General features: G+C 44.4%; 1 protein-coding gene across 2 annotated transcripts in view; it reads left to right on the forward strand.

Moving 5' to 3' along the window:
- LOC118384069 (UDP-N-acetylglucosamine--peptide N-acetylglucosaminyltransferase 110 kDa subunit) overlaps nucleotides 1-23,788 on the forward strand; it is a 43,827-nt gene that overhangs the window by 6,251 nt on the left and 13,788 nt on the right. For both annotated transcript variants that reach the window (XM_052515895.1, XM_052515896.1), the window contains exons 5-17: nucleotides 2,402-2,518; nucleotides 3,207-3,286; nucleotides 8,240-8,435; nucleotides 8,992-9,132; nucleotides 11,647-11,747; nucleotides 11,893-12,046; nucleotides 12,299-12,400; nucleotides 13,606-13,785; nucleotides 15,298-15,456; nucleotides 15,742-15,831; nucleotides 16,013-16,138; nucleotides 22,399-22,569; nucleotides 23,651-23,767. In XM_052515895.1, the coding sequence (XP_052371855.1) occupies nucleotides 2,402-2,518; nucleotides 3,207-3,286; nucleotides 8,240-8,435; nucleotides 8,992-9,132; nucleotides 11,647-11,747; nucleotides 11,893-12,046; nucleotides 12,299-12,400; nucleotides 13,606-13,785; nucleotides 15,298-15,456; nucleotides 15,742-15,831; nucleotides 16,013-16,138; nucleotides 22,399-22,569; nucleotides 23,651-23,767 (1,734 nt within the window). The remainder of the gene's footprint in view (nucleotides 1-2,401; nucleotides 2,519-3,206; nucleotides 3,287-8,239; nucleotides 8,436-8,991; nucleotides 9,133-11,646; nucleotides 11,748-11,892; nucleotides 12,047-12,298; nucleotides 12,401-13,605; nucleotides 13,786-15,297; nucleotides 15,457-15,741; nucleotides 15,832-16,012; nucleotides 16,139-22,398; nucleotides 22,570-23,650; nucleotides 23,768-23,788) is intronic.

Below are 23,788 nucleotides of genomic sequence, written 5' to 3' on the forward strand. Positions count from 1 at the left end.
ACAAGAGCCTAGTACGTTCCGATGCTGCGTCAGGCAGACAGCTCACAAACTGCACTCCGCCGCCCGCGTTCAGTCGGCTTGGGTAGAGAGAAACACGCATGCGCAGCAGCCAGCGCTGACCTCTTTATTTCAGAGCTACCTATGGAGGCTTCTAGATGCCCAAACATTACACACTGAGGCTTTTCTTCTCACTCCCCATTGGCCAGGATTCAAGCACAACAGGACAAAGAAAAAGCCAACCATTCAAACAAAACAACCTTTTTGAAGAAGAGGTTGAAGGAAAAGCGTATGCTATGACATATTATTCCCAAAGAAATGTCATCAGCTCATTTGATGAAGATCAAGCTAGTTATCCTCCCTCCTTTCTCCTAGCTTGGCCAAACTATTAATATTATGAAACACATTATCAAAGCCTTTCTTCCCTCCTGCCCCCCCCCCCCCCCCACCCCCCCTCCTGAAACATCCATTATCTTTCTTAGAAAATACAGTAAACGTTGCATGAGTGTAAACAGCAGGTTGTCTTTTGTAGTGCTTTTTTTTAAGGACGTTTGAATTACTTTCCATATGAGAATTAAAATAATTGTGTATTGTTTTGCGGAACTTTTACTAACGCTCTTGTTTTATTTTGTCTCTTGGTTTTTTTTTTTCCACGACTGATGATGTTATTTAGAAGGTTGTTTCAGGTGGGTGATGACATTACTCCTGCTACCGTACCCTAGGTGCCCTGGCTGAAACATGGATCACTAGGGCAGCATCAGTCCTCAACCACCAGCTGCTGAGGTTGCCGCCCGCCCCTCTGACAAACAATATGGTAACGGGTTTGTAACTGCCAGCGAGAGAGAAACCATGAACTACTACGTTATGCCTGAGCAAGAAGCTCCTCTGTCTTGTGGCAGAGACTCTGAAGAGCAGAGAAACAAAACAAGAAAAGTTAAACAAACAAAAACACACAAAAAAAGAAGTACAGTAAGCATTCCTTTTTTAAATGTCTTAAATTACCATAACGGCCAAAACGTATATATCAGTAAATAAAATAAAAACATGGCAAAAATGGAAGCAATTAGCGGGGAAAAGATAAAATCCTGAGTAAGAACCTCTAACTTGTTGTCCTGTTGATGTAGTTTTTTTCCTTCTTGGTTTTGGAGCTGCAGCGTTCTGCAGATGATGCAGACTGCGCTGTGAGTGTGCAGTAACGCAGGGGCTGCGCAGCGAACAAGGCAACCAAGGCCAAGAAAGCAACAGGCACAAAGCTCCCCTCCCCTCCTCCCCCCCCGGCCTGCTGGGTACAGACCCCCCCTCCCCCCGATGCCCTCTGTCAGCCTGGCACCCAGCGTACCCCCAGCCTCCCAAGAGGACACCATTGGCTTGCTTATACAACACCTCTTATTTCCCCATTGCCCTGCAGAACAGCCCCTGGGCTCTGGTGGTAGATCAGCTCTCCTATCCTTCTCTTAGGGCATCAGACAATTGGCCGTCTTGATGCCCCATAACTTCCAAAACTCCCCTTCTCTATATTCCCCCTCTTATCTAACCATCCAACCAGCCGCTTGGCTGTGGTCTCCAGGTCCTCTAACCCCAACCCCGTCCCCTGCCACTCGTTGGTCCTGAAAGGCATTGTGGGTACAGAGAGTGTGGCAGTCTAGGTAAGCAGGGCGTCTCCCGGGGCTCCGGGTCTGCAGCCAGTCCGCAACGCGGCCGGGTTCAGCGAGCGCAGCGGCGGCAAACATCGACCTCTTGTTGCTAAGCAGCAGCAAGGTCGGCAGTGGCGGTGTGCGTGGTGATGTGATTGTAGCCAAACACACACCTAGGACATGCCCCACCCACGTAGCTTTTTGTGCGCAAGCATTACAGGGACCTCCACCTGCACGCAGCGCCCGCCATTCAAGGTTGTGAGATACCACTAGTTACTATAGTCAGCTGTCAAATAGACTGCAACCAACAGAAGTTACTGGTTGTGTTATGAATTTGAATATCATTTAGGTATTTCCCTTCACATTAGCATCTTACTATCGGCTGTACATTACATAGTAAAGCAGAGACGGCTCGTCAACGTTTCTGTTTCTCGTCTTGTGAGAAAGAGGCCATGATAACTGCAGAATGTCGGTCTGCGTGTGGGTGCTGGTTGGATCTGCGCAGCGTAGGAATAAGCAAGGCAGCTTAGCGCCGCAGATTTCAGCGCAGGCGAGTCCATGCTGCACACTCACTTTTTGCTTTAGTTGAGAACGGTCACTAATTCTGTTTCCTCTACCCCTTTTTGTTTTTCTTCCTGTTATTCTCTTCGTATCTTTATTTGACAACCTTTCCCTCCTACCTCTACCACTGCTCCCGCTCTTCTTTTCCTCTACCACTGCTCTTCCTCTCCTCCTCTTCCTCTGGTTTTGATTGTTAACCCATTTTGAAGGCGTGTTACCTGAAGGCTATTGAGACTCAGCCCAACTTTGCGGTGGCGTGGAGCAACCTGGGCTGTGTGTTCAACGCCCAGGGAGAGATATGGTTGGCCATACACCACTTTGAGAAGGTGAGACTTTTCTACACAGCCGATGATGTAAAAACAAGACAGACCAGGATCGTCTGACTACGGGTTCATGTCTGGGTTGAAACATTTGATAATTCACAAACAGTCATATTCATGTCTGCACTTTTTAAGTACAGTCCTAGTAGAGGGTATACCAGTGAACAGGGAAACAACAGTACACAGTAAAGGGGATTTCTTTTGGCTGAACAAAATTAAAGACCAATGCTGGATCTATTCAATCGCAAATCTGGTTTAATACAAGTTACAACAGGAGCAGAGGAAATGTCTAACTCGGCCTTCGACCAGAGATGCCCCTTATGACGTTGTTTTGCCCATTTAAGCCAAAACAACGTCAGCTGTTAGCTACACAATCAGTGTTCCACAGAATATAACAACAATCAGTGTCCTTGGACCTGCAGTCTGGCGTCAGGCCCTATCAACAGGTATGAGTAACACCCAGAATCGCATCTAGTGACCGACCCGTGACCTCAATGGAACGCTTAAAATCATGTCGATTACATAATGAAAACATATATAAATATGCAAAGCATTGTGTTAATTACACTTAACTTGAGTATTAACTTAAATAGTCCACATTACAACTGGTGTTTGGAAGAAATGTTTAACACACTTCTACTACAGTATATCCTGTTCGTTGTGTATGATGTATGGATTTATGGGTATTTGTCAGGCTGTGACTCTGGATCCCAACTTCCTGGATGCCTACATCAACTTGGGCAACGTTCTGAAAGAGGCTCGCATCTTTGACAGGTCAGTGACTGTTTCCGTGGTATAACCAGTTAAACCTGAAGACACTCCCTTGTTCATGTCATTTTATCATTCTAATGATCTAATCATTCCAAACACCACCCTATTCCCTGTGTAGTGCACTACTCTTGACCAGGGCCCATAGGGCTCCAGTCAAAAATGGCACTATATAAGTAATAGGGTGGTGTTTTGGCCGTAGCCTAGGTATGACGCTTTGACACCTTGTAATTACATTTGAAGAAAGTCAAACACAGAGAATCATGCACATGAAAGTAGTAGTAGCTGCAGTACGCAAACCCAATGTTTTTGCTGCGAGTAGAGCGTATGTCGAGCCTTGGTGCTGGTTTGTATGGGAAGTTTAGTATCTTGTCGGTAAGTAAAATTAAATAAAAAAATGTTTTTATGTAGATTGATGGGTAGTATAAATTGTACATAATCTGACGTTGTGTGGTATTTATTTAACCTTTTTATTGAAAGCTGCGATATGTAACTCTGGGCGACCTGACCATGTTCACACAGAAATGTGAGTTATAGATCTGTCGTTCTCATTGAAAGCAAGTCTAAGAAGCAGTAGATCTACATTTTGTGAAAGTATTTATTCCCACTGTGGCATTTTTCCTATTTTGTTGCCTTACAACTTGGAATTAAAAACAGGGGTGGTTTGTATCATTTTATTTACTCAACATGCCTACCACTTTGAAAATGCAATACATTTTTTATTGTAAAACAAAGAAGACAAAACAGAACTTGACCTTGCATAACTACCCCCCCCAAAGTCACTCTTCCGTAAAGCCCAGCTCGTGTAGTGTGTGGCTTAAAGTGGTCCTATGGACAGATACTCCAATCTCCGCTGTAGAGCTTTGCAGCTCCTTCAGGGTTATCTTTGGTCTCTTTGTTGCCTCTGATTAATGCCCTCCTTGCCTGATCTGTGAGTTTGTGGGCGGCCCTCTTTTGGCAGGTTTGTGGTGCCGTATTCTTTCCATTTTTAAATAATGGATTTAATGGTGCTTGTGAGATGTTCAGTTTCTGATTTTTAAATTTTTTTTATAACCCAACATGATCTGTACTTCTCCACAACTTTGTCCCTGACCTGTTTGGAGAGCTCCTTGATCTTTATGGTGCTGCTTGCTTGGTTGTGCTCCTTGCTGAGTCGTGTTGCAGACTCTGGGGCCTTTCAGAACAGGTGTATAAACTTAGCAAAACAAAAATGAACGTCCCTTTTTCAGGACCCTGTCTTTCAAAGATCATTTGTAAAAATCCAAATAACTTCACAGATCTTTATTGTAAAGGGTTTGAACACTGTTTCCAATGCTTGTTCAATGAACCATAAACAATTATGAACATGCACCTGTGGAACGGTCGTTAAGACACTAACAGCTTATAGACGGTAGGCAATTAAGGTCACAGTTATGAAAACTTAGGACACTGAAGAGGCCTTTCTACTGACTCTGGAAAAAGACCAAAAGAAAGATGTCCCGGGTCCCTGCACATCTGCGTGAACGTGCCTTAGGCATGCTGCAAGGAGGCATGGGGACTGCAGATGTGGCCAGGGCAATTTATTGCAATGTCCGTACTGTGAGACGCCTAAGACAGCGCTGCAGGGAGACAGGACGTACAGCTGATTGTCCTCGCAGGTACAGACCACGTGTAACAACACCTGCACATGATCGATACATCCGAACATCACACCTGCGGTAAGGTACAGGATGGCAACAACTGCCTGAGTCAGTGCTCAGACTGTCAGCAACAGGCTGAGAGAGGCTGGACTGAGGGATTGTAGGCCTGTTGTATAAGGCAGGTCCTCACCAGAGGACCGGCAACAACGTCACCTATGGGCACAAACCCACCATCGCTGGACCAGACAGAACTGGTACGTCTGGGACCTGTTGGATCGGAGGGTGAGGGCTAGGGCCATTCCCCACAGAAATGTTTGGGAACTTGCAGGTGCCTTGGTGGAAGAGTGGGGTAACATCTCACAATAAGAACTGGCAAATCTGGTGCAGTCTGAGGAGATGTGCTGTAGTACTTAATGCAGCTGGTGGCCACACCATATACTGACTGTTGCTTTTGATTTTTTTCACTTCACCAATTTGAACAATAGAGTCTCTGTCCATTTACATGAAATCCAAATAAAAATCAATTTCAATTACAGGTTGTAATGCAACAAAATAGGAAGGCGCTGTATGTGTGCTATTTTTATACTTCTCGTGCTTATGGTTTTGTACACCAGCTGAAAATAGTATTTTTGGTTATGGAAAATACATTTCACAGCGGTTTAGATGGTGTACTGATTCTCTGGCTTGTTTTGTCACAAACTGAAATTAGGGGTGCTATTATCATTTCAGCAACCAGGACATGGCAGAGTGATATCTGCATATTGTACCTTTATCTTCTGAACTCAATGGGACTTTTTGGTTACGTTTTTAATGTCACATGCATAAGTACAGTGAAAGGCATTTCTTGCAAGCTCTAACCCCAACTATGCCGTAATCAATAGCAATGTCATACTAAAAATACCAAGGTAGAACAGAACAAAAACCCACAAGATGTAAAATAAGAATTAACATGATGAAGTACGCATACTATACACAAGGTCCGTTCCAGTACCATATTTACAATGTGCAGGGATACTGGATCGATACTATATGTACAGTGGGGAGAACAAGTATTTGATACACTGCTGATTTGGCAGGGTCTGTTATTTTTATCATAGGTACACTTACACTGTGAGAGATTGCATCTAAAACAAAAATCAGAAAATCACATTGTATGATTTTTAAGTAATTAATTAGCATTTTATTGTATTTTGTTTGTCTTAATCTTAAGGCTACAACATCCGCTGAAATGGCAGAGCAAAATTAAAAAATATTTTTTAGAAACATTTACCTTTCATACAATCACAAGTGCAATACACCAAAAGCAACACACCAAAACATACAGCCATTTTCCAGCCAAAGAGAGGAGTCACAAAAAGCACAAATAGAGAGAAAATTAATCACTAACCTTTGATCTTCATCAGATGACACTCATAGGACTTCATGGTACACAATACATGTATGTTTTGTTCAGTAAAGTTCATATTTATATCCAAAAATCTGTTTACATTGGCGCATTAGGTTTAGTAATGATTTGCAGAGAGCCACATGAATTTACAGAAATACTCATCTCCTCTACACATCACCAGTACCACTCTCTACTCTCCTCTACACATCACTAGTACCACTCTACTCTCCTCTACACATCACTAGTACCACTCTCTACTCTCCTCTACACATCACCAGTACCACTCTCTACTCTCCTCTACACATCACTAGTACCACTCTACTCTCCTCTACACATCACCAGTACCACTCTCTACTCTCCTCTACACATCACTAGTACCACTCTACTCTCCTCTACACATCACCAGTACCACTCTACTCTCCTCTACACATCACCAGTACCACTCTCTACTCTCCTCTACACATCACCAGTACCACTCTCTACTCTCCTCTACACATCACTAGTACCACTCTACTCTCCTCTACACATCACTAGTACCACTCTCTACTCTCCTCTACACATCACCAGTACCACTCTCTACTCTCCTCTACACATCACCAGTACCACTCTCTACTCTCCTCTACACATCACCAGTACCACACTCTACTCTCCTCTACACATCACCAGTACCACTCTACTCTCCTCTACACATCACCAGTACCACACTACTCTCCTCTACACATCACCAGTACCACACTACTCTCCTCTACACATCACTAGTACCACTCTCCTCTCCTCTACACATCACTAGTACCACTCTCTACTCTCCTACACATCACCAGTACCTCTCTACTCTCCTCTACACATCACCAGTACCACACTACTCTCCTCTACACATCACCAGTACCACTACACATCACCAGTACTACTCTCCTCTACACATCACCAGTACCACTCTACATCACCTCCTCTACACATCACCAGTACCACTACACTACTCTCCTCTACACATCACCAGTACCACTCTCCTCTACTCACCTCTCCTCTACACATCACCAGTACCACTCTCTACTCTCCTCTACACATCACCAGTACCACTCTCTACTCTCCTCTACACATCACCAGTACCACACTCTACTCTCCTCTACCCATCACTAGTACCACTCTCTACTCTCCTCTACACATCACTAGTACCACTCTCTACTCTCCTCTACACATCACTTGTACCACTCTCTACTCTCCTCTACACATCACTAGTACCACTCTCTACTCTCCTCTACACATCACTAGTACCACTCTCTACTCTCCTCTACACATCACCAGTACCACTCTCTACACATCACCAGTACCACTCTCTACTCTCCTCTACACATCACCAGTACCACTCTCTACTCTCCTCTACACATCACCAGTACCACTCTCTACTCTCCTCTACACATCACCAGTACCACTCTCTACTCTCCTCTACACATCACCAGTACCACACTCTACTCTCCTCTACACATCACCAGTACCACTCTCTACTCTCCTCTACACATCACCAGTACCACTCTCTACTCTCCTCTACACATCACTAGTACCACTCTCTACTCTCCTCTACACATCACTAGTACCACTACTCTCCTCTACACATCACCAGTACCACTCTCCTCTACACATCACCAGTACTACTCTCCTCTACACATCACCAGTACTACTCTCCTCTACACATCACCAGTACCACTCTACACTCACCTCTCCTCTACACATCACTAGTACCACTCTCTACTCTCCTCTACACATCACTAGTACCACTCTCTACTCTCCTCTACACATCACCAGTACCACTCTCTACTCTCCTCTACACATCACCAGTACCACACTCTACTCTCTCCTCTGTATCCATGCATGGCTAGCTACCTGAGTCCTCAGCCTTTAGTACCTACTATTACTACTAGCGTTTACCCACCCTTCTCTCTTTTTCCAACCATTCAGAGCGGTGGCTGGCTACCTGCGTGCCCTCAGCCTGAGCCCCAACCACGCCGTCGTCCATGGCAACCTGGCGTGCGTCTACTACGAGCAGGGTCTTATCGACCTGGCTATCGACACGTACCGCCGCGCCATCGAGCTACAGCCCCATTTCCCTGACGCCTACTGTAACCTGGCCAACGCCCTCAAGGAGAAGGGCAATGTAAGGAAGAACACGGTGTGTGTGTCCAAGCAGTGAGAGACTGCTCCGTTATTCTGCATCCCAACTGCCAGTGTGAGAGGCATGACGGTCCCACCAGGCTGTGCCCAGTGCATGCCATGTCTGTCGTGCCTTCCTTGACCTAATTTAGGAGATAAGGGGGGTGTTTTCTCCACATATACAGAGAGATCAGATCAGACTGGGTGTGGTTAGATAGATATGCATGACATCCTGGTCTTCCAGCTGGTCTGTTTCATGATTGTTGATCGGTCATCCCTTTCAACACTGTTCCAGACAAAGATTATTTTGGGAAGTGCAAGCATCCCCTGTTCAGCTACAAACAGGGTTGCAGCTTTCAGTTAGCCGTGTTTGTGTAGCTGTTGTCTCTGTTGGGGTCTCCCTTTTCTATTGGCCCTGTCTGGGCCTTGGTGTATGTCTGTACGAAAATGTATGTTTTTCTGTGAGAGGGGGGTGTCTGTCTGTATCTGAGTGTTTTGTCTTTAACTGTGAATGTGTGTGTGTGGTTTAACCCTGTGTGGTGTAACCCCGTCTCTCCCAGGTATCCGAGGCTGAGGAGTGTTACAACACGGCCCTGCGTCTGTGTCCCACCCACGCAGACTCTCTCAACAACCTGGCCAACATCAAGAGGGAGCAGGGCAACATCGAGGACGCCGTCCAGCTCTACAGGAAGGCCCTGGAGGTGAGATGGATAACCATAACTATGGCAGAATGCTCATAAAAAGCTTTGAAAAGTATCTCTTCCTCCCCTTCTCTTACCTGGCATAATGGGTTTAAGGAATGCTGATTTACGGGCCCTTGTTTTTTTCCCCACCACAATCTTAATCACGTCACCTCAGTGTTCTCTTTAAGTGTAATTTCATGATTTGGTGGTGACTGAACAATTGTTTGTTTTTGTAGGTGTTTACAGCGGCCCACTCTAACCTGGCCAGTGTCCTGTTATATGTATTCTAACCTGTAGGGGGTCCACTCACTGCCCAGAGTGGGTGAAAAACGTGCTTTCGTGATGAAATGTCACTTCCTTATGTTATAAAATACATTTTACCAAGACAAATGATTATTAGTGTTCTGGATCGTTCAGCGAGGTCTTTCTCGAACATAGTGCCTTCGGAAAGTATTCAGACCCCTTTTTCCACATGTTGTTACGTTACAGCCTTATTCTAAAATGTTTCCTCAACCATCTATACATAATATCCCATAATGATAAAGCAAAAACAGGTTTTTAGACATTTTTGCACATTTGTTACAAATATAAAACGCGTACCTTATTTACAGGCTCCCGAGTGGTGCAGCGGTCTAAGGCACTGCGTCTCAGTGCTAGAGGTGTCACTACAGACACCCTGGTTCGATTCCAGACTGCATCACAACCAGACGTGATTGGGAGTCCCATTGGGCGGCGCACAATTGGCCCAGCGTCGTCCGCGTTTTAGCGGGTGTAGGCCGTCATTGTAAATAAGAATTTGTTCTTAACTGACTTACCTAGTTAAAGGTTAAATAGTTTACTTTAAAAAATAAAAATAAATGTACATAAGTATTCAGATCCTTTGCTATGAAACTCTAAATAGAGCTCAGGTGCATCCTGTTTCCATTGATCATCCTTGATGTTTCTACAACTTGATTGGAGTCCAACCTGTGGTAAATTCAATTGATTTGGACAGTTATTTGGAAAGGCACACACCTGCCAATATCAGGTCCAACAGTTGACAGTCAGAGAAAAAACCAAGCCACGAGATCAAAGGAATTGTCCATAGAGCTCCGAGACAGGATTGTGTCAAGGCACAGATCTGGGGAAGGGTACCAACAAATTTCTGCAGCATTGATGGTCCCCAAGAACAGTGGACTGTGAAGCCACTCTTCAGTAAAATGCACATGACAGCCCGCTTGGAGTTTGCCAAAAGGCACCTAAAGACTCGGACCATGAGAAACAAGGTTCTCTGGTCTGATGAAACCAAGATTGAACTCTTTGGCCTGAATGTCAAGCGTCACCTCTGGAGGCAACCTGGCACCATCCTTATGGTGAAGCAGGGTGGTGGCGGCATCATGCTTGGAGATGTTTTCCAGTGGCAGGGACTGGGAGACTAGTCAGGATCGAGGCAAAGATGAGAGGAGTGAAGTACAGAGAGATCCTTGATGAAAACCTGCTCCAGAGCACTCAGGACCTCAGACTGGGGTGAAGGTTCACCTTCCAACAGGACAAAGACCCTAAGCACACAGCTAAGACAACACAGGCGTGGCTTCGGGACAATTCTCATGTCCTTAATTGGCCCAGCCAGAGCCCGGACTTGACCCCGATCGAACATCTCTGGAGAGACCTGAAAATAGCTGTGCAGCAACGCTCCCCATCCAATCTGACAGAACTTGAGTCTGCAGAGAAGAATGGGAGAAACTCCTCAAATACAGGTGTGCCAATCTTGTAGCGCTCGTACCCAAGAAGATTCAAGGCTGTAATCGCTGCCAAATGTGCTTCAACCAAGTACTGAGTAAAGGGTCTGAATACTTATGTTAATGTGATATTTATGTTTTTTATTTTGAATGAATTTGCTAAAATAAGTTTTCTTTGTCATTATGGGTTGTAGATTGATGAGGGGGGCGGGGACCATTTTAATCTAATTTGGCTTGTTTTACACCCTGTGAGAATGTGCCTGAGGTTGGCTGGCATGGAACAGAGGGCATGACAGGCGCAGGTTTCTCACCGCAACTTTTGAGAATTTTACATTTTCTGGTCGTCTTCAGTTGTTTCCGCAGGTCACAAAAAAGCTACATTTATGACACGGGCCGAGTTGAATTTGAAAGCCTTTTGTTAATCCAAATATCGGTTTATGCTCAGGGCTCCATTCACATCTCACATCCTCAGATGCTTGTTTATGTGAGAAATCTACTGAAAATAACAGGAATTTCACATCACTATGAAAACATATACTAAAATATGGAAATACCTGTCTCAATATGGACCGTCTTGCCTCATTTTATGTCCTGCAGATTTGATTAAAAAGGATGACCAGTTCAACAGTGAGCTGGCAGGTAGCCTTTATTCCGGACAGAATCCAGACTAGCTGATGCCCTTTCCCAGATAAAATGATAGAGACATGACGTTTCGACCATAAGCTTTCATTGAGAAATATCTACACAATTAACATATTGGTCAAATTGTGTATTTGATTGGGCACCCTATAACCTGTGTGGTTGGTGTCTTCAGGTGTTTCCAGAGTTTGCTGCGGCCCACTCTAACCTGGCCAGCGTTCTGCAGCAGCAGGGGAAACTCCAGGAGGCCCTCATGCACTACAAAGAGGCCATCAGGTCAGCAGACACACACCCTCTCTCTGTCTCGCTCTCTCTTTCATCTCCTTGGTTTGACAGTCCATAGATGCACTTTTAGGGGCGGTGTTTCAAGGTACTGAATGGAGTTGATTGGCGTCCTACTGAATTGTTTGTGTGTCTGTAGAATCAGCCCTACGTTTGCTGATGCCTACTCCAACATGGGCAACACTCTGAAGGAGATGCAGGATATCCAGGGAGCTCTACAGTGTTACACCAGAGCCATCCAGATCAACCCTGCCTTCGCTGACGCTCACTCTAACCTGGCCTCCATACACAAGGTGACTTTCATCTGCCATGTTTGTTATAACCCACAATCCTAAATCAACTCCTATCAGACCTACAAAGTGCAGTGAAGTTGATTTGGGATTGGTATTACTCTTTTTTCTGTCACTAATATTCCGCAGGGCCAAATTCACCTATGCTCTGCAATTTAGTTATTTAATTCATGAAAATATTGAAATACTTGTATTTATAAAGCAAATTGTCTTATGATTCCATTATTATAATATGTTAATCTCCCTCCCCCCCAGGACTCTGGTAACATCCCAGAAGCCATTGCGTCTTACCGTACTGCCCTGAAACTGAAGCCTGACTTCCCTGATGCCTATTGCAACCTGGCACACTGCCTGCAGGTACACACACACACACACACACACACACGCACATACACACTCACACTCACACGTCTCCTATGCCAAGTTACTGCAGATGCACTTGAAGCCAAATCCTGATTTGAGACTCAACTGTAACTTGAGTATAATGAATGTATTGATGTGAGACATTACCAGAGAGTAGCCAAGTGAGTCCCAAGAGTTACTGCTCCTGTATTACGTTTCTCTGATTTACATTTCAAACTGCCTCACAAACATCTCTCTCACAAACACACTCAACACAACTGTCTCCTCTCTCACAAACACACTCGACACAACTGTCTCCTCTCTCACAAACACACTCGACACAACTGTCTCCTCTCTCACAAACACCTTCGACACAACTGTCTCCTCTCTCACAAACACCTTCGACACAACTGTCTCCTCTCTCACAAACACCTTCGACACAACTGTCTCCTCTCTCACAAACACCTTCGACACAACTGTCTCCTCTCTCACAAACACACTCGACACAACTGTCTCCTCTCTCACAAACACACTCGACACAACTGTCTCCTCTCTCACAAACACACTCGACACAACTGTCTCCTCTCTCACAAACACACTCGACACAACTGTCTCCTCTCTCACAAACACACTCGACACAACTGTCTCCTCTCTCACAAACACACTCGACACAACTGTCTCCTCTCTCACAAACACACTCGACACAACTGTCTCCTCTCTCACAAACACACTCGACACAACTGTCTCCTCTCTCACAAACACACTCGACACAACTGTCTCCTCTCTCACAAACACACTCGACACAACTGTCTCCTCTCTCACAAACACACTCGACACAACTGTCTCCTCTCTCACAAACACACTCGACACAACTGTCTCCTCTCTCACAAACACACTCGACACAACTGTCTCCTCTCTCTCAAACACACTCGACACAACTGTCTCCCTCTCTCAAACACACTCGACACAACTGTCTCCTCTCTCACAAACACACTCGACACAACTGTCTCCTCTCTCACAAACACACTCGACACAACTGTCTCCTCTCTCACAAACACACTCGACACAACTGTCTCCTCTCTCACAAACACACTCGACACAACTGTCTCCTCTCTCACAAACACACTCGACACAACTGTCTCCTCTCTCACAAACACACTCGACACAACTGTCTCCTCTCTCACAAACACACTCGACACAACTGTCTCCTCTCTCACCAGATTGTGTGTGACTGGACAGACTATGACGATCGTATGAAGAAGCTGGTGAGCATCGTGGCTGACCAGTTGGATAAGAACCGTCTGCCCTCGGTGCACCCCCACCACAGCATGCTGTACCCCCTCTCTCACGGCTTCCGCAAGGCCATTGCTGAGAGGCATGGCAACCTCTGTCTGGACAAGGTACAGGCCCTCATCAAAGCAAGTACAGTATTGACCTTCTATTCAGGTGAAAGTTGGGCTGGGGTGCTTGCATGGTAACGGGGTAAACGGTAAGACGGGATGGCTTGGAAGTTACTCGTCTGGTACATTTGAAGGAAACTTATTAGGCTCGTAGTCTTTTGTTTGGTTAAACATTAACAGTAAACAGCAGCCTTGGGTTGCAGAAGGTTGGGTTGCTTACAGGGTAAAGAGGTTGGTTCAGTCATAGATGGGTTAAGAGGAGTTAGGTTTGTGTGGTTAGTTGGCTGTTAGTTAGGACAGGTTCAGGCTAGTTGTAACTGTCTTATGGACGAGTGATCTGGTTTCGATCTCTTGTCTAGTTGGACCACCTGAAAGTAGCTAGGTGAAAGATTAGTGGAATCTGTCAGGGTAGCTGGACAGGTAGGATGACTGACAGTGAAGGTGAACAGGTGGTCACGTGTCAGGTGACAGAGGAATGGATGAGACTGAGGCAGGAATTCCTTTAACCATAAAGTGGTATATTTACTGAGTAGTCTGTGCTGCATCACAAAGGAAACAGAATAACATGTATCCAATCAAATTCATAATCAAAGATCAAATCATATCATTCATTATTAACATAATTTAGGGAGTTCAACAGTCCAGTTCATTAAGAAGTCAATAGTAATCATCCGCGAGTAATTTAGGCTCGTAACTATTTATCATAAATCATGAAAGAAAACACAGTGAATGTTTATACAATCTATAATCCCCATTATCAAAGTCGATCAGTTAGCAAACAATGACGTTTCTCATTTCACTCTTTCAATTGTCTTCATGTGTACATATAATTCATTTCAATACATATTAACCATGTCGATTGCATAATTGGCCTATGAGGATCCGTAGGGCCGTGATCATTGACAATTCACATTACACAATATGTTTGAAGCGTGCGCTCCAAGCCGTGCTCCACGGTAATAACTATAAACAATAACTGATGGCCCATCTCCGGATCGCAACAGATAGTTCAGATGAAAGGTAACTGAGTCGGTGGACTTACGTGGATTCATGGATGCACAGAACTTCTGGATCAGATGGAGTTAAGGAAGAGAAAGCAGAGAGATCAGGCGATGGCAATTTCCTCCTTTTATGGAGTTGAGATCTGTCGGACATTTCCACCTGACCTAATTAAAGCGCCCCTGGCCCAGCTGAGTAAATGGCAATGAATTAAAGGATTATTCCACCAACTCCATGGGCCTTTTCTACACTAGGTTTCAGGTCATCATCTGACAGGCCATGATGTTCCCATGTCCATACTAGCAATCATTCAAAGTAGGATGCTAGTGTAGATTTCTTTGGAAGAGAGCCTTGGGTTATGTCTCAGATGGCACCCTTGTCATTACATTACATAGTGCACTACATTTGGTTAAAAGTAGTGCACTATATAGGGAATAGGGTGCAATTTTTGGGACACAGATAGTTTATCAGCTGTGGTATAGTCTAACGCCCCCCTCTCCTGTACCACCACAGATCAATGCGCTCCACAAGCCGGCCTTTGAGTACCCCAAGGACCTGAAGGCCAGTGCAGGGCGTCTGAGGGTAGGATATGTCAGCTCTGACTTCGGGAACCACCCCACCTCCCACCTCATGCAGTCCATCCCCGGCATGCACAGCTCAGAGAAGTTTGAGGTGAGCGGTTTCTTATTGTTGTCTCATTACCACTAGAGATGTTGTCAGGCAGATTGGCAACAACCAGTGATTTCACACCCGGATTTGATGTTTTATTCTCAATGAGACTTAACTGAATAAATAATGGATTAACAAATTAATTTTAGTGGCCAAACGGTACATTTGAATTGTTTTATTTTTTTAATCTTAAATTGAGATATAACAGCCATACTATACTGGCCGTGCATCTGTTCTAACAGTTGGTCGTAACATGGTTATAACATGTCTGGTTGTTTCCCTCCCCAGGTGTTCTGCTATGCACTGAGCCCAGATGACAACACCAACTTTAGGGTTAAAGTGGTGGCCGAGGCCAATCACTTTACTGATCTGTCACAGGTGAGTTAGATTCAGTTCTCCCATCTGCTTTAAGTACTTTAGAAGCAGCTTCATTTTCTCTTAAACCTTTCCTCTATACTGTAGAACATAGAGCCACTCTGAGGCCACATTCAACATCTGAGAGAGTACTGATTTTTAAATCCTGTCCCTCTACGTCCACTCCTCCTGTCTGTCCTCTCAGCTCCCGTGTAACGGTAAGGCAGCAGACAGGATCCATCAGGATGGACTCCACATCCTGGTCAATATGAACGGCTATACCAAAGGAGCCCGCAACGAGCTGTTTGCCCTGCGCCCCGCTCCCATCCAGGTGAGATACAGGCTTTATTCGGTCATGTTAGTTTCTTATACATTTTACCCCCCCTAGAATATTGGAGGAGGCATCCAGAGGTTTGTATCCAGAGGCACAGGACTGATGGTGACTGGCCACTGGTTTGTCATAAAGTCAGTGCTAAGTGATACTCCTGTGTCCCCTGTTTAGTGGCTGGGCTACCAGACAGGGATGTAGTGCTGCAGAGTGGGGGAGTGACGCTCCCTCATCTTTTTTCTTTTTCAATTTGAGAATGCTTGGTGCTGTTAAAATATTTCAGAAAAAGTATATTTAATTACCAGCAAAATTTCATGAGAATTTATGAAATGACCATTGCAATACATATGTAGGCTATAACGGCTTATAGGTAGTAAAATGGTGGTTTCTTCTGTCTGGCGGTGGTGCGAGTGATGTGTGTGCAGAGGCACGTCAGTCACAGGCTTGACCTCTTTGAGTGGCCCATATCTGACAAGACCAGCCATAGACAGAACTCTGCCAGAGGTTGCTAAAACGTCTGTCCTCGGTGTCATGGACTTGGGGCTCGTGTCCAACGCACTTTAACTCGCCATACTGTCCCGAGTCCTTAGCTTACAAAAAACACACAACTTCTATTGCGTATGCAGGTAAACTGATCCACTGCATGAATCTTGTCATCCCACCAACGTGATATAGGATCCGAATTGACTGCGCGTCTGCGTTGCTGTTCATACGCCAGGGATCCCCTTCTCTACTGTGGAACCCTTTCAATCCTTTCAGCACCTGACTCGAAGGCTCAAATCGCTTACTAGTCCTGTTATCACTTATTATTATTTTAGCCTAACCGATATGGGTGTTATGGGTTTGATACAGATTTCAATTTTTTTTTTGTGGGGGGGGGGGGCAACTTACCAAAAGGATAGTGCCTTCGGAAAGTATTCAGACCCCTTAACTTTTTCCACATTTTGTTACATTACAGCCTTATTCTACAATGGATAGTTTTTTTTCTGCTATCTACACACAATAACCCATAATGACAGTGAAAATAGGTTTTTAGACATTTTAGCAAATGTATTAATGTAAAACAGATGCCTTATTTCCATAAGTATTTACACCCTTTGCCATTAGACTTTAAATTGTTCTCTGATGCATCCTGTTTCCATTGATCATCCTTGATCTTTCCAGAAATTGGAGTCCACCTGTGGTAAATTCAATTGATTGGTCATGATTTGGAAAGGCACACGCCTGTCTAAATAACGTCCCACAGTTGACAGTGCATGTCAGAGCAGATGAGGTCTAATTGTCCACAGAGCTCCGAGACAGGATTGTGTCAAGGCACAGATCTGGGGAAGGGTACCAACAAATTTCTGCAGCCCTCCACCAATCAGACCTTTATGGTAGATGGGCCAGACGGAAGCCACTCTTCAGTAAAAGGCACATGACAGCCCACTTGGAGTTGGCCAAAAGGCACCTAAAGACTCAGACCATGAGAAACAAGATTCTCTGGTCTGATGAAACCAAGATTGAACTCTTTGGCCTGAATGCGTCACGTCTGGAGGCAACCTGGCACCATCCCTACGGTGAAGCATGGTGGTGGCAGCATCATGCTGTGGGGATGTTTTTCAGCGGCGGGGACTGGGAGACTAGTCAGGATCGAGGGAAAGATGAACGTAGCAAAGTACAGAGAGATCCTTGATTAAAAACCTGCGCAGGACCTCAAACTGGGGCAAAGGTTCACCTTCAAAAAGGACCACTCCCATACGCACACACCCAAGACAACGCAGAAGTGGCTCCGGGACAAATCTCTGAATGTCCTTGAGTGGCCCAGCCAGAGCCCAGACTTGAATCTGATCGAACATCTCTGGAGAGACCTGAAAATAGCTGTGCAGTGACGCTCCCCATCCAACCTGACAGAACTTGAGAGGATCTGCAGAGAGGAATCGGGAGAAACTCCCCAAATACAGGTGTGCCAAGCTTGTAGCGGCATACCCAAGAAGACTCAAGGCTGAAATCCCTGCCAAAGGTGCTTCAACAAAGTACTAGGGTCTGAATAATCATTTGAAATTTTTATCTAAAAAAAAAAAAATCTCAACCTGTTTTTGCTTTGTCTATTATGGGTTATTGTTTGTAGATTGAAGGGGGAGAAACAATTTAATACATTTTTACTGTAACCAAATGTGGAAAAGGTCAAGCAGTCTGAATATTTTCTGAAGGCACTTTACAGCGTGGAAATGAAAGTGATATTTTTCCACATCGTTCTCATAAATTACCATCCAATTGTCAAAAACACGCTTCAAATAGTGAATTCTTACAATGTGACAATTTATTTAATATCTGTTATCTGTTGAATTATCAGCCGATGTCGGGAAAAGGCCAATGTCTTCCGCCGACAATATCGGTGGAACTATCTACCAGTCAGGCTCTGCTTTGTTATGATGATTACAAATAGAAAATGATCACTTCTCACGATGGTGCTCGTTTAGTAGGCCTAACGTCACATCAAAGCTGAATCGATGTCTCTCAAAGATCACCGAATGATTAGTTTGTATGTTACGTAGCCTAACAGAACAGAATATAATGGCATACGCTGTTATGTCATAAACACCACTGTCATTTCTTATCCGAAGCTGAAGAGTCAAACAATCCTCACGCAGCCAAAACTCAACAGTGTGCCCCACAGAACAGTGAGCTAGATGTTTCGCTGGATGTTTACGTCTGAAGCAACCGGTTGGCATTTCCACTCACCACCAAACAAACACGGCAATGAGGAAGCCCAGTGGCCGGCAGTGGGAGGAGATGATTTTTGGCCTACATTCTGCAAATGTCCCATTTTAATTACATTTGTTTTTCTGTTTTTCTGCTTCCAAATCTAGAATCTTTAAGAGTGGAGTAAGTTTTGTAGACTGCCAAACTCCACTCTTAAAGATTCAGCTGCCAAACTTTGGCAGTCTACAAAACTTACTCCACTCTTAAAGATTCAAGATTTGGAAGCAGAAAAACAGAGACAAACAAATGTAATTAAAATGGGACATTTGCAGAATGTAGGCCAAAAATCATCTCCTCCCACTCCTCTCTATGTTTAGGAGTGTCAGGGCAAATTGAGATATTGCACATGCACACTTCACAGATTAGGTGTTCCTTAACAGCAATATGCTACAACGCGCCAATAGGATCTTGCTAACGCGTGCTTGATTCTGCCCACCTCGTTGCTTGTTCTGCCCACTGATTCATTTGCTCCTGTTGGAAATGTCAGGCCACAACCTCTCTCTTGGGTTAGTTATAAACAAATCTTTCATGTTCCTGTAGGCAGGATATACTGAGCGTACAAAACATTTAGAACGCCTTAATATTGAGTTACACCCCCTTTTGCCCTCATAACTGCCTCAGTTTGTCAGGGCATGGACTCTACAAGGTGTCTAGCATCCACAGGTATACTGGTCCATGTTGATTCTGCAAGGGGTCAAGCATCCACAGGTATACTGGTCCATGTTGATTCTGCAAGGGGTCAAGCATCCACAGGTATACTGGTCCATGTTGACTCTGCAAGGTGTCAAGCATCCACAGGTATACTGGTCCATGTTGATCAAGCATCCACAGGTATACTGGTCCATGTTGATTCTGCAAGGGGTCAAGCATCCACAGGTATACTGGTCCATGTTGATTCTGCAAGGGGTCAAGCATCCACAGGTATACTGGTCCATGTTGATTCTGCAAGGGGTCAAGCATCCACAGGTATACTGGTCCATGTTGATTCTGCAAGGTGTCAAGCATCCACAGGTATACTGGTCCATGTTGATTCTGCAAGGTGTCAAGCATCCACAGGTATACTGGTCCATGTTGACTCCAATGCTTCCCACAGTTGTCAAGTTGGCTGGATGTACTTTGGGGCTTGGACCACTCTTGACACACACAGGAAACTGTTGAGCGTGGAATACCCAGCAGCGTTGCAGTTCTTGACACAAACCGGTACGTCTGGCACTACCATACCCCGTTCAAAGGAACTTAAATCTTTTGTCTTGCCCCTTCACCCGCTGAATGTCACACACACACAATTAAGGTCTCAATTGTCTCAAGGCTTAAAAATCCTTCTTTAACATGTCTCCCTGCCTTAAACTACACCCAAGTAAATTTAACAAGTGACATCAAGGGATCATAGCTTTCACCTGGTCAGTCTCATGGAGGCGTTCGTAATGTTTTGTACACTGTATGCTTTGAAACAAAATAGGCCTATAAGTGTAATAGTTAACACCATCTGCTTTAATTTGCTCATGAAACAGTAATTCAACAACATCTAACTGCATATCCCCATGAAAGTGATTGAGATCAAATGATTGGCAGATATGCAGTTAGAATGTGATGAAGGATCATTCCTGTTAGAATGTGATGAAGGATCATTCCTGTTAGAATGTGATGAAGGATCATTCCTGTTAGAATGTGATGAAGGATCATTCCTGTTAGAATGTGATGAAGGATCATTCCTGTTAGAATGTGATGAAGGATCATTCCTGTTAGAATGTGATGAAGGATCATTCCTGTTAGAATGTGATGAAGGATCATTCCTGTTAGAATGTGATGAAGGATCATTCCTGTTAGAATGTGATGAAGGATCATTCCTGTTAGAATGTGATGAAGGATCCGTAGCACGCGCTCCAGCAGGTGTATCTCACTGATCATCCCTAAAGCCAACACCTCATTTGGCCGCCTTTCGTTCCAGTACTCTGCTGCCTGTGACTGGAACGAATTGCAAAAATCGCTGAAGTTGGAGACTTTTATCTCCCTCACCAACTTCAAACATCAGCTATCCGAGCAGCTAACCGATCGCTGCAGCTGTACATAGTCTATTGGTAAATAGCCCACCCATTTCCACCTACCTCATTCCCATACTATTTTTATACTGTTTTTATTTATTTACTTCTCTGCTCTTTTGCACACCAATATCTCTACCTGTACATGACCATCTGATCATTTATCACTCCAGTGTTAATCTTTATGACATGGTATTGGTCACATACCAGGCGGGGATACAGTCCCGACAGGATGCTCTCAATTGTGCATCTGAATGTTTGTGAGGCGTCTTAGGGACCAAGTCAGATTTCTTCGGCCTCCTGAGGTTGAAGAGGTGCTGTTATGCCTTCAACACACTGTCTGTCTGGATGGTTCAGATCGTCAGTGATGTGAATGTTTGGTCAGAGGTCTATTCTACAGGGATGTGAATGTTTGGTCAGAGGTCTATTCTACAGGGATGTCAATGTTTGGTCAGAGGTCTATTCTACAGGGATGTGAATGTTTGGTCAGAGGTCTATTCTACAGGGATGTGAATGTTTGGTCAGAGGTCTATTCTACAGGGATGTGAATGTTTGGTCAGAGGTCTATTCTACAGGGATGTGAATGTTTGGTCAGAGGTCTATTCTACAGGGATGTGAATGTTTGGTCAGAGGTCTATTCTACAGGGATGTGAATGTTTGGTCAGAGGTCTATTCTACAGGGATGTGAATGTTTGGTCAGAGGTCTATTCTACAGGGATGTCAATGTTTGGTCAGAGGTCTATTCTACAGGGATGTCAATGTTTGGTCAGAGGTCTATTCTACAGGGATGTCAATGTTTGGTCAGAGGTCTATTCTACAGGGATGTCAATGTTTGGTCAGAGGTCTATTCTACAGGGATGTCAATGTTTGGTCAGAGGTCTATTCTACAGGGATGTCAATGTTTGGTCAGAGGTCTATTCTACAGGGATGTCAATGTTTGGTCAGAGGTCTATTCTCAGGGATGTGAATGTTTGGTCAGAGGTATTTTCTACAGGGATGTGAATGTTTGGTCAGAGGTCTATTCTCATGGATGTGAATGTTTGGTCAGGGTCTATTCTACAGGGATGTGAATGTTTGGTCAGAGGTCTATTCTACAGGGATGTCAATGTTTGGTCAGAGGTCTATTCTACAGGGATGTCAATGTTTGGTCAGAGGTCTATTCTACAGGGATGTCAATGTTTGGTCAGAGGTCTATTCTACAGGGATGTCAATGTTTGGTCAGAGGTCTATTCTACAGGGATGTCAATGTTTGGTCAGAGGTCTATTCTACAGGGATGTCAATGTTTGGTCAGAGGTCTATTCTACAGTGATATTCAATAGGCTACATCTGTCGGTACAGTCTTTGATTGAGAAATGATGACCTCATAAATAGTGTACGCTCCTCACCCCCCACACAGAAAATGTGCAGTACACCAGTGCCCAGGGTAAATAAATGTCCAAATAAAGCTCACACTGCCAACTGCTCTCTCCCCTTCTCAGTGTATGTGGCTGGGCTACCCGGGAACCAGCGGAGCTCCCTTCATGGACTACATTGTGTCAGACAAGGAGACGTCCCCCTTCGAGGTGGCAGAGCAGTACTCTGAGAAACTAGCCTACATGCCACACACCTTCTTCATCGGAGACCACGCTAACATGTTCCCCCACCTCAAGGTGAGATTCCTGTTTATCCAGTAACCGAAGGTTTGTTGACGTGTGGCTTGATTGAACCATATTGTGCGGCTAATGTACAGTGATTGGTTGAAATTGCAAGCCCGCTTCTTGTTCTGCTGTAATGGATCAGTTTTATGTGTTTAATTTTGCGTTTTGAATGTTTTGTTCGGAAATCTTTTTCGCGTAATATAACATCCCAAAAAGCGTCCAAATGTTTACCTTTATTTAACTAGGCAGGTCAGTTCAGAACAAATTCTTATTTTCAATGACAGCCTAGGAACAGTGGGTTAACTGCCTTGTTCAGGGGCAGAACGACAGATTTGTACCTTGTCAGCTCAGGGGTTTGAACTTGAACCTTCCGGTTACTAGTCCAACGCTCTAACCACTAGGCTACCCTGCCGCCCCAATAGTTTGGGCTACACACTCTGTGGTGACACTCATGATTCTAACTTACACAGATTCTAACTCGATGTTGAACTGAAAAACAACTATTTCCATTGATCGTTAATTCCCTAATTAACCTCAATACTCAACGCAGAGGACTAATCTTAAAATATTCTTACTCTCAAGACTTGCTGGTTCTAGAGGTTCCTCTGGTCTCAAGAGTCTGGGAAGATTGTTTCGTTATTGTGACCCTAGCGCATGGAATGACCTGCAGGCCACTGGGTCTTGACTGTCTGGTCTCGAAAGAGTCAGTTCGGTACTTTAATGAGGAATGTGGTGGAGAATTGCACTAGTTTTGATTGATGTGAAATGTTATGCCTCTTTTGAATTAGATTTTTTGAGGTGTGAAAAAGTAAATTGATGGTGTTTTGATACCGATCCTGTTGATTAATTGTTCCCAGGGCACTCTTGAAAATGAGACCCTGGAGTATGTATGTATGTATGTATGTATGTATGTATGTATGTATGTATGTATGTATGTATGTATGTATGTATGTATTTTTTTAAATGCCTTGATCTGAAAGAAAAAAGACCAGCTTTGATGAATGAAAATGTCTGCTTTTTAGATCTGTAATGACACTTGACAAGGCAGTTCACCTCTTCACCTCCAGTAATCTTGTGGTGTTTTCTTCAACAGAAAAAGGCGGTGATTGACTTCAAGTCAAACGGCCACATCTTTGACAACCGCATCGTTCTGAATGGCATCGACCTCAAGGCCTTCCTGGACAGCCTGCCTGACGTCAAGGTGGTCAAGGTGAGATGGTGAATAGCCCTA

This window comes from Oncorhynchus keta, chromosome 4 (genome assembly GCF_023373465.1).
Source record: "Oncorhynchus keta strain PuntledgeMale-10-30-2019 chromosome 4, Oket_V2, whole genome shotgun sequence".
NCBI lineage: Eukaryota > Metazoa > Chordata > Actinopteri > Salmoniformes > Salmonidae > Oncorhynchus > Oncorhynchus keta.